This window comes from Lemur catta, chromosome 13 (genome assembly GCF_020740605.2).
Source record: "Lemur catta isolate mLemCat1 chromosome 13, mLemCat1.pri, whole genome shotgun sequence".
Classification (NCBI taxonomy): Eukaryota; Metazoa; Chordata; class Mammalia; order Primates; family Lemuridae; genus Lemur; species Lemur catta.
The window spans coordinates 26,903,467-26,915,512 of NC_059140.1; the positions used below are offsets into that span (position 1 = coordinate 26,903,467).

General features: G+C 34.5%; 1 protein-coding gene across 1 annotated transcript in view; it reads right to left on the reverse strand.

The window, feature by feature from the left end:
* Positions 1-12,046, reverse strand: part of GPC5 (glypican 5) — a 1,297,628-nt gene that overhangs the window by 1,013,918 nt on the left and 271,664 nt on the right. Inside the window, exon 3 of the mRNA XM_045567085.1 lies at positions 4,560-5,254. Within this exon, the coding sequence (XP_045423041.1) occupies positions 4,560-5,254 (695 nt within the window). The remainder of the gene's footprint in view (positions 1-4,559; positions 5,255-12,046) is intronic.

Genomic DNA, 12,046 nt, shown 5'->3' on the forward strand with positions numbered 1-12,046 from the left:
GGTTATATACATTGTCCATGTCCCGCCCATCCCCCCTGAGTCAGAGCCTCAAGCGTGTCCATTCTCCAGACAGTGCGCCTGGCACTCACCATGTAGTCATACCTCCATCCCCTTCCCCTACCCCCCACCTCCCCAAGTCAGCACCTTCAAGCATGACCATTCCCCAGAGGGTGTGCAACGCACTCATCATGTAGGCATACACCCATCCCCTCCCCCCACCCCACCCCCGTCTCAGTCTGATAGCCAATTGGTATCCTTCCCTGATATGCATTTAGGTGATGATCAGGGAAACCAATTTTCTGGTGAGTACATGTGATGCTTGTTTTTCCATTCTTTGGATACTTCACTTAATGGAATGGGTTCCAACTCTCTCCAGGAGAACCAAAGAGATGTCGTATCACCGTTATTTCTCAAAGCTGAGTAATACTCCATGGTATACATATACCACAGTTTACTAATTCATTCGTGGATTGATGGGCATTTGGGTTGTTTCCACATCTTTGCAATTGTGAATTGTGCTGCTATAAACATTCGGGTACAGGTGTCTTTGTTATAGAATGACTTTTGTTCTTCTGGGTAGATGCCCAATAATGGGATTGCTGGATCAAATGGTAGGTCTACTTGAATCTGTTTAAGGTATCTCCATAATGCTTTCCACAGGGGTGGCACTAGTTTGCAGTCCCACCAGCAGTGTATGAGTATTCCTATCTCTCCGCATCCACGCCAACATGTGTTGTTTTGGGATTTTTTGACAAAGGCCTTTCTCACCGGAGTTAAGTGGTATCTCATTGTGGTTTTGATTTGCATTTCCCTCATGATTAGGGATGTTTAAACTACCAACATCATTTTTCACAGATTTAGAAAAAATAATTATACACTTTGTATGGAATCAGAGAAGACCCCGTATAGCAAAAGCAATTTTAAGCAATAAAAACAAAATGGGAGGTATTAATTTGCCAGACTTCAAACTATACTACAAGGCTGTGGTTCTTAAAACTCCCTGGTATTGGCACAAGGGCCGGGACACAGACCAGTGGAACAGAACAGAAAATCCAAATATAAAACCATCCTCATATAGCCATCTAATCTTTGACAAAGCAGACAAAAACATAGTCTGGGGACAAGAATCCCTATTCAATAAATGGTGCTGGGAAAACTGGATAGCCACATGTACAAGACTGAAACAGGACCCACAGATTTCACCTCTCACAAAAATCAAATCACGGTGGATAACAGATTTAAACCTTAAATGGGAAACGATTAGAATTCTAGAAGAAAACATAGGAAAGACTCTTACAGACATTGGTCTAGGCAAAGAATTTATGAAAAGAACCCCTAAGGCAATCACAGCAACAACAAAAATAAACGAATGGGACCTGATTAAATTAAAAAGCTTCTGCACAGCCAAAGAAACAGTCATGAAAATCAACAGACAGCCTACAGAATGGGAAAAAATTTTCGCATACTATACATCAGATAAAGGACTGATAACAAGAATCTATTTAGAACTCAGGAAAATCAGCAAGAAAAAAATCAAACAACCCTATCAAAAAGTGGGCAAACGACATGAATAGAAATTTTTCAAAAGAAGATATAAGAATGGCTAACAAACATAAGAACCTGTATTTTTAATCCAGACTTTTGCTGGATGTCTGTTTCTGCTTTATTAAATTAATTTTGTCTTAATTAATCCATAGAATAATTATAAAATTTTAAAATATTGTCTTGTAAATGAGCTTTTGCTTCTTTAAACAGTTATCAAATATAAGATACTTACGATTTTTCTCAGGAAACTAAACTTCTTTTATTCCAGCTGAAATTCATCCAACAGAACTATTATACATCTGGTACCTCTATGGAATTTTTAACACATTGACTTTGACACTAGAAAAAAAAATATTTTTTCCTGGGGCCATGGTGTTTTATTAAAAGAAAACAATGCTTTCTTATTTGTTATTTTTTATTGTTTTTTTGTGCATGAGTTATATGCAATGCAATCTATTTTTAGAATTAAATTGTCATTATTAATTGTAACAATAAGAACATCAACAGGTAAGATTTTCATGAACCAATGCATCAGGGTTTTGTTCTACAAGGCCCCAGGGCCAAAAGTAGCCTGAGTTAAATACAACTCACATGGCAGTCAATGTGTTAAAGTGAAAATATTTATTTACTGAGGACTAGACTTGGAAGCATTAGATCTCAGAGATTGCTTTGAGAATGTGAGAAAGTCATTATTTGCTAGCTCTCCAGTAATTTATTTTGAATTTGTTAAATTCATCGATGTGTGAACTGGTTATCAAAGCTTGATAAAGAGCTTATAAATCACTTTGAAGTGCCAGAAATAAATATTAATGGGTCAATTTTCAAGGAATTTAAAGTCAGTTTCTTCTTCTGCTGTTCCCATAAGTGAAAAAGAGAATCTCAGTTGTTTTATTTAGAAAAGAACCTATAACTTATTAGCAATAATTCATGTTTCTCAAGATAGTCATAGGACTATTTGTTATATGAAATCAGACTACTTGATTTAAAAAAAGAGTTCTCTTTGAAAATCCACCAAGGAGTTTCATGTGAGAAAAGTTTAGTGTAAAACTTATTTATAAAACACAAACTTAGTTCTAATAATTTGGGATACTAAAGCAACCTGCTTCACCAAGGTCTGCTCAGGGCTGGACTTAAAAGAAGAAAATGAAAGAGTAAGGTTGTCAGGTACCAAGTGTCTACCAATGTCAGAGTCTGACCAATATTATCCCATTTAAACCACTGCTCCCTTCCTTTTCCCACAGGACAAACAAGCCCAAAGGGTTTTAGTAGTTTTCCCAGGCCACATGACTAAGAGGTAGCAAACTCAGAATTTAAAAACATTTCTATCTACTACAAACTTGTTTTATTTTAGTCTTTAAAATAGAAAAAGCAGATGATTTTCTACATGACAGATTTTAAGGATACAAAAAACACCTCCAGTTCTCCAAAATACATAACAAACAGGATGTGTTCACTTACATATGTTAGAAAACTCTGGCCCTGGGACATTAAATGGCATGCCCCAAATAACGAAATCTGGACTTAGTCTCAGATTTCTTGTGCCTATTTTTCCATTTTGGAGATACTCAATATCATTACGTGGGCATTTTGTTTTCTGCATCTAAACACTTATTCTTCATAACTATGAAATATTAATACTTGAAACCTCAGTAGTCATTATTACCTCCTTTTGAGCTGGTTTATTGTATCCTTTCCAGAGGTTCTGGCCCATGTCTGATTTTCATAAAAGGATGAGAGAGGACAAAAAGGACAGGACCACTGTATCAAGTTGAGAACCTTGTCCATTGTCCAGGGACACCCAGCTCACTGGAGCAGGCGGTGGGAGTTAAAATCCAGCTCACACTTTATCCATATCTTGGTGCTGTGCTGAATCCACCTAAAGAGACTGTGATTTCTAATTTTCATAAAGGCACCATATAGGCTCATACAAGCCTGAAAAGACCCTGAAAGTTAGGAAGAGAAGGGGAGAAGGTGGTTGGACATAAAGCTTTTTAGATTCAATCGCTATCAGTAATTAATCAAAGGAATTGACAAACAGAGCTAATAATGAGAATATTTATTAATTCGGTAAATCAGTGCCAAGATAGGGAGATGTATTTTGTTGGCACTGGGGAGTATAAAATTTTATTTCAGGGGAAAAGATTTAGTGGAACCACCAGCAGCAAATTCATTTTCACTGTATGGAATATGAGAACTATTACTAAGGGAGTCTGTGAATATTTAAGAAAATGGCTCCACAGAAAGGGGGAAAAATAGAAGACTCTCACATCTTTTGATGTGATGATTTTGTATCAAAAACTTCTTAGTCTATTAGGAATAAAACACCATGACAGTGTATATACCAAATTTTGAAAACTCATCACACCATCATTGTTGCAGATTCTGGAGAGTCTCTGAAGAAACACTTTTGAACACCAAGCTATGAAGTTTTACCTTTATGGATATACCACTATCATTTTCCAATTTAAAGTAGAATACCTTTGAAATTCTAATAATAACTACCCATTTCTACAGAAGCAGGTACCATACTAGGTAGTGTACATATACAATGCCTATCTTCCAAAAAAAGAATACCTAAAAAGTTATATTTTATTATTTCTGTTTTATTCAGTGATGAAATGGAAGCTCAAAGAGGCTAAAGAGACTTGTCTAATTTCATGTAGCTAACTATTGGCAGACTGCAGATTCAAATCTATGCCATTCTTGATTTTTAAACCTGAGCTCTCACCACCTCATTAAACTAACCCTTTGAGAAATTTTCTACTTACGGGAGAAAGTGATAGTTTAGCCAATCAAAATTTTGATGTAAGATATAAAAAAAATACTATCTTGAATCAAATATGTCAATTCATGCATTCTCCGACTATTTCCTAAAGTATAAACTGCCATAATTGTTAAGCTGCCATAATTTTAAAGTATATAATGATATGCTAATACTTAACAAAGCTTATATATATCATGGCTAATTTTTGAGTTCTAAGAAATCACACAGGAAACGTGGAGTGACTACTTGCCTGTTCTGATAATTTTTGTCCATTGAGGTGAGCCTGTATCACAGCATCATTAACAAGCAAGTGGAAGTTCAAGAGCACATGTTCAATGTCATATGTTCCATGCATCGCATCTGACAGCTCTTCCAATGACCGGATATATGCATGCCAGTGTGGATTAAGGTCTGCCATGTGTGCCAGGCAGCCTCTCACGACGTTGAGGCAGTATCCCATACAAGGCTTACTGAGAGTGAGGCCCTGGCAGTGAGGGCAGTACTGCATCCTCAGGAGGGCTCTGCTGCACTCTTTGGAGAAGTGTACATAGTCTGTGGTGTTGATCACTTCAATACCCAGATTGAGTGCTTGAAGAAACGTTCGGCTGGGCAACAGCGACCTCCCCATCTGCCCCATTATTCTTTTGGGAATATTACCAAATGGGCTAACATCCCGGCGGGCCATCCGGATGCATTCTGAGTATTCCAGGGAACTGTCAGTCACACCAGGGTTAATGAGATGGTTGTAGACCAGAGGAAAAAGACTGTCAAAAAATCTGTTTACAAATTCTTCGTGATTAACATCTGCACCAAATAAATAGAGCCCCACATCAGTGAAGAACTCCTGAATTGAAGTAGCAGCCTCTAAGGCCATGTTCCTGTAGGTATTGCAAAAAAGTATACTGGTATAATTTTCTGCTTGTCTGATGAGAGTTTCAAGGGTTTCTGTAACATAAGCAGAGGTAAAAGATGAAAAGGTTTAGTATTAGCACTGTTTGTTCACATACTTCAGACTGTAAAAGAGCTTAATGCATCAAAACTAATCTAAAGATCTAAATCATGGTACTCTGTCTACTTAACCAAATTCAGCTTTCCAAGGATAATGGCTGGACAACAATAGCCATTACACACAACACACAAGTTTTATAGAGACATACTTCATAGAATCAAAGTCTGTTAAAAAGTATAGAAATTGGAAATAAATTACATGTATGGTAGTTTCTCATTTTAATCTACATTCATGCATAACCTACTAATGATAGAAAAAAGTGTCACTGAGAAATGTATTTCATATTCTGAGTTCATTATTTATAAAAGATGATAACATTAAATACCCAATTCACCACCTTCTGTGTATTTTATTGTTTTTCATCCTTTTTTTTTTTTAATAATGAAAGCTGGAAGATTGCACACTGGTTGCTACAAAGAGAGGCTAGATTCCCAAAGGAAAACCTGACAATCCTCAGACCTCCTAGCATGTTCAAACTAAAAAGAATGTAAGGCATTTTATTATCAAACTACTCGTAAATTATTACACCTTGTTAAGCAGTAGGAAAATCATGATTACTATTATTTGATGAAAATAAATAATTGGGACCACATTATCAATTGCATACTGTTGTTCTTATCATCTTGTCTTCAAAGATATTACTGTAGGATATTTTATTTCTCACTTAAGTAACTGATGGATCCAAATCTATTTCTCCACAGGAAGAACCAGTGATAATTTGCCCACAAATTTAAGGAAGAAAATCTAAGAATGGGAAACTAGAATAATCAGCAAGTCAAAATAGTATTTCAAAATGATGTTATTAAGCAGCAATAAACACCTTGGATATACTGGCAATTACGTTTTATAATGAGCCTAAATAATGACACTGGATTGTATCAATATATAATTAATTATGAAATATATTCAATAAAATGATCTGTCATAGCCCCAATCTCATAGTTATTTTTAATTAGTTGTAAAAGACCACATAATAATTCAGTAATCAAACCACTGTTTGAGTATATAATAAGAGACGGAAGAACGGTAGAAAAAATAAAACGGAATAATGAAAAGCAGAAGTGCAGAGAGAGTCACTAATGAGGCAGAACTGTTTCCTAAATATGCCATAGTGTCCTCATTTCCCCCACAAAAAAGAACACTTTCATGAAGAGTACAAATGAATAAGAATACAATATCGTGTATTCTGATACTGGTCTAAGACTGATTCATATTGAGTTCCAGGCTTTCGAGTGATAAACCAAAGTGCATCTACTCTCCAAAGGCAACAGCTCTAAAAAGCTATTGAAACTCTGTTGCAGCACACAGTACTGCACTACAAACACTAGATTGTTAACTAGGTAGGACCCTGTTATCTATGCATCTCTAGTGCCCACTAGAGTATAAGCTATGCACTGGTTACTCAATAGAAATGTGAAAGAATGGAAATGGTAACTGAAGGCTTCGATTGAGATTAGCAGCTCTGCCAAATGAGGAGGCTTTCCCAACTGACCAGGTTTTCCCAACTGTCCTGATCACCTGGGTTGCATGGAAGAAAAATACAGATTTTCAGGCCTCTGCACTGGGAATCCTAACTCTATAGGTTTGTCTTGGTCCAAGGATCCATATTTAACAAGCATCCCAGGTGATTCTTTCAGCCTAACCAGTTTTTGAAACATCACAATTACAAATATGTGCAAAATGTTCTCTGCTCTTATAGAGTCATTCAGCAAGCAATCTGCCATGACAACCTGACCCCACAGCTGCCATCTCAGCCACTACGCTCTGCTTTCACAGATCCACCAGAGTGAGTGTGAAAACCTAATTGAACCATGTGGCTTGAACTACAACAAAACTGCTAAGCTTATATTTTTCCCCATAAATAAGCTCATTTTCTTCAGCAGATTGTGTGTGACTACTAATTGTGAGGTAGGTCACAATTTTATCTGCCAATAATGGTCAAATAATGTTTGCAAATTATTTAATTTTTTAAATGTAACGAGTATAGATTCAAAGATACCCATTATCACAGGTATTCTTATATGGTCTCCGCTAGGGTTTCTAAGGGGTGATCTACAGATGTGTTCTGTGTGACTGACACTTGTCATGTTATTACCAGTGGAATAAAGGTTGAATGTTGCTGATTCAGGCAATACAAATGTTCCATCTGATTTCTGCCAACTCTAAGTTATGCTCAAATACACAATTTTTTTGTGTGTGTTTATAAATTTACACACAATTGCCTATAACATGATTTAGGAATATATGGAGTTCATCTCACAGTAGCCATAACTATATGTTCTACAAATTAATTTATTTTGTGAAAACAATATTGAAAAGAATGTATTTAACATTTAGGAGTGTACATTCAAGATAAAAATGAGTATAGCAGTTCCAAATATTGTTATTTCTCTTTTAGGGCTGCTCTGTACTATTGGCAACAAAATAATTTTGATTACTATATGAGTAATTAAAAAATAAATTTCTGAACAAAGTCTATAGTTTTTATTTTATTATATCAGACTAGTTTTCCTCTGATTTAGTGTTATTCTTTAAAACAAAATAACCAAAAAACTAATAAAACTGATAAAAATTTTATGAATTAGAGTGAAAATTTTAAACTTTTCCCTATTATCACATGTATTAAAATTTTACTTTTCATAACTGTCTATTGATTTTACTACCCTTTGAAGGAGAAACTATATGCTCTCAAATATGTGCTTTATAATGATGTTTTGATGAACAATAGATTGTATATAAGACATTGATCCCATAAAACTACAATGAAGGTGAAAAATTCCTATTGATGAAAAATTCCTATCACCCAGAGACATTGCAGCCATCGCAAAATCATAGTACAATGCATTCCTCACATGTTTGTGGTGATACGTGTGTAAACAAGTCTACTGCACTGCCAGGTGTATTTAACTATATCATATACAATTATGTACAGTACATATTACTTGACAATGATAACAAATGATTATTTACTGGTTTAGGTATTTACTATACTATGCTTTCTATCTTTATTTTAGAGTGTGTTCCTTTCACTAATTAAAATAATGTTTTTTTGTTGCTATTGTGGAGGGTATGAGTCTTTGATTTGATTCTCAGTTTGACTATTGTTGTAGTACAGGAATACTACTGATTTCTGTACATTGATTTTGTAACCTAAGACTTTGCTGAATTTGTTTATCAATTCCAGGAGTTTTAGGGCAGAATCTTTCAGGTTTTCTAGATATAAGATCACATCATCAGCAAAGAGCGATAGTTTGACCACTTTTGCCCCCATTTGGATGCCCTTGATTTCCTTCTCTTGTATGATTACTCTGGCTAGGACTTCCAACACTATGTGGAATAGAAGCAGTGATAGAGGGCAACCTTGTCTGGTTCCATTTCTAAGCGGGAATGCTTTCAATTTTTGCCCATTCAGTAAGATGTTGGCTGCGGGTTTGTCATATATGGCTTTTATCATTTTTAGGTAAGTCTCATCTATGTCTATTTTGTTTAGCATTCTTATCATAAAAGAGTGTTAAATTTTGTCGAATGCTTTTTCTGCATATATTGAGAGGATCATATGGTCTTTATTTTTGCTTCTATTTATGTGTTAAATTACATTTATAGATTTGCATATGTTGAACCATCCCTGCATCTCTGGGATGAAGTCCACTTGGTCATGATGGATTATTTTTTTGATAAGCACCTGAATTCAGTTTGCTAGCATTTTGCTGAGAATTTTTGAATCCATATTGATAAGGGATATTTGTCTGTAGTATTCTCTTTTTGTTGTGTCCTTTCTTGATTTTGGTATCAGGGTGATGTTGGCTTCATAAAACATGTTGGGGAGGAATCCTTCCTTCTCAATGTGATAGAATAATTTCTGCAGGATAGGCATCACTTCTTCTTTGTAGGTCTGGCAAAGTTCGGGTGTGAAACCATCTGGCCTGGGACTTTTCTTTTTAGGAAGGTTTTTTATTGCTGCTTGAATTTCAGTACATAGGAATATATTTAACTAAGGGAGTAAAAGACCTCTACAGGGAGACCCACGAAACACTGAGGAAGGAAATAGCAGAGGACGTAAACAGGTGGAAAACCATACCGTGCTCATGGGTCATCAGAATCAACATTGTTAAGATGTCTATACTCTCCCAAGTGCTCTACAGATTCAATGCAATTCCTATTAAAATACCAACGTTTCTTTGCCCAGATCTAAAAAAAATAACTCTACACTTCACATGGAACCAGAGAGGGCCCTGTATAGCAAAAGCAATCTTAAGAAAAAAGAACAAATTGAGAGGCATCAATTTACCAGACTTGAAGATATTCTACAAGGCTATAGTAAATAAAACAGAATGATACTGGCTTAAGAACAGAGACATAGACCAATGAAACAGAACTGAGAACCCAGATATAAAACCATCTTCATAGAGTCATCTAATCTTTGACAAAGCAGACAAAAACATACACTGGGGAAAAGAATCCTTATTCAATAAATGGTGCTGGGCAAACTGGATAGCCACATGTAGAAGACTGAAACAGGATCCCCACTTCTCACCTTTCACAAAATTCAACCCACGGCGGATAATAGACTTAAACCTAAGGGATCAAACTATAAGAATTCTAGAAGAAAATGTTGGAAAAACTCTTATAGGCATCAGCCTAGGGAAAGAATTTATGTAGAACACCCCAAAAGCAATCACAGCAACAACAAAAATAAATAAATGGGAAGTGATCAAATTAAAAAGTTACTGCACAGCCAAGGAGACTATCACAAGAGCTAACAGACAACCTACAGAATGGGAGAAAATATTCACATGCCACGTATCTGATAAAGGGCTGATAACTAGAATTTATATAGAACTCAGGAAAATCAGCAAGAAAAAATCAAACAGCCCCATTAAAAAGTGGGCAAAGGACATAAACAGAAACTTTGTAAAAGAAGACAAATGGCCAACAAACATATGAAAAAATCGTCAACATCTCTAATCAACAGGGAAATGCAAATCAAAATCACAAGGAGATATCACTTAACTCCAGTGAGAATGGCTTTAAGCAAATGTCCCAAAACAATAAATGTTGGAACGGATGCAGGGAGACTGGAACACTGTTTCTGTTTTTTTTTTTAAATTAACATTATGATATCAGTAAGAATTTAAATTTTCAAAATAATTGTCAAATAAAATATTTGTTGCTTTGCAAAGAGTAATAGACACATAATATCATTATTTATAAATCCAAGCTAGGTTACATGGTGAACTAACTCATCAAATCTACCTAATTATTAAAGAGAAACTACAGTTCCTTTGATTACAAAGTTTTAATGCATAAGAAATACCCCTTACGCAAGCTATATAAGTAGGACCTTTCTATTCAAGTGCTAAAAATTGTAACACACCTTGAAAATGAATAAACATTTGCCAATATTGCTTAAGGAACTTAAGGAACAGATTAAAACAAATTCTCTATTTTTACATTTTTCATTGAAAATGTCAATAAACTCTTCTTTCCAGTGATATCAGAATAAGTCTATCAAGACAGAATAATTTCTAGCATTCCTTTAAATGCCTGAGTGTTAGATTGAATAAAAGATGGCATTCTAAATACTGTTTGAATGGAAAACATAATTCCTCCCAGTCTATGGGAAACTTAATTTATCTATATATAAAATAAGTTATCCATTATATCACTAAAAACTGAAGTTGTAATGCATGAAGTTTATCTACATCTATTTCAGTTTTCAACGTTAACATTCTATGATAATTTAATGACAAAAATCCTAAGACTAGGAACTTTATTTCAATTTTTTCCGGCCCACATTCTCTTTAGAGATATTTTATTATACATACAAATGAAAACTGACACCTAAAGATTTAAATTTAGATAAAACTGGTAGAGATAAAAATCAAGCAATATTGATTTAAAATTAAATTTGAAAAATTGCAAACTCTGTGAAGATTCAAGTGTAGGTAGCTTTTTGCAATGCAGAACATTTAATATTTACAGGACTATTATTGGATTAAAGATAAAGTTGATTCCAAAAGGTATAGATCATGAAATAACTGTTACATAACCACTCCAGGATGACATGAACAGATATTTTATGACTTTTTTCATATTTTTAATTATTTTTGATATATGAACATTTTAAGATACAAAATTAGTGTCAATTACAATTTAAGGCCACAGATATCCTCAAATATAGAGAGCAGATGAAATATTAAGAGATGAAAAAATATTAAATCATATCAACCATAGATAATCATATTCTTTTACAATGTATATCTAAGCTGAAGAGAAAATGTCACAATGAATTTGCATTTTTTGCATTATGATCCTCAAGTCACAGGTTATGTTACTGCAATAGATAATTCATTACTACTCTACTACTTTAGAGCTACTGTGTGCCTGAAACTATGTATCATTCTGCATTAAATTATAGCTAGATATATGAATAGATAGGTAAATCATTTTAAGAGTAATTTCTCAACCAGTTTTTATCACATACATGTTACAATGAATTTTAATTTTACCTCTTTTTTATGTAGTGCTTTCCAATAATTTTAATAGTATCACATTTAATAACTCCTTTAATTATCAGAAGGTCATAATAGCCACAATGAAGATATGCATATTTAAATAAAAGAAGAAATTAACCTATTTTTCTAGCTGGACATGTTTACACTGAATTAATCCCTTATATTTGCATATTTCCTTTTTTTTTCCAAAAGGTAAAATGTGAAATAAAAGTT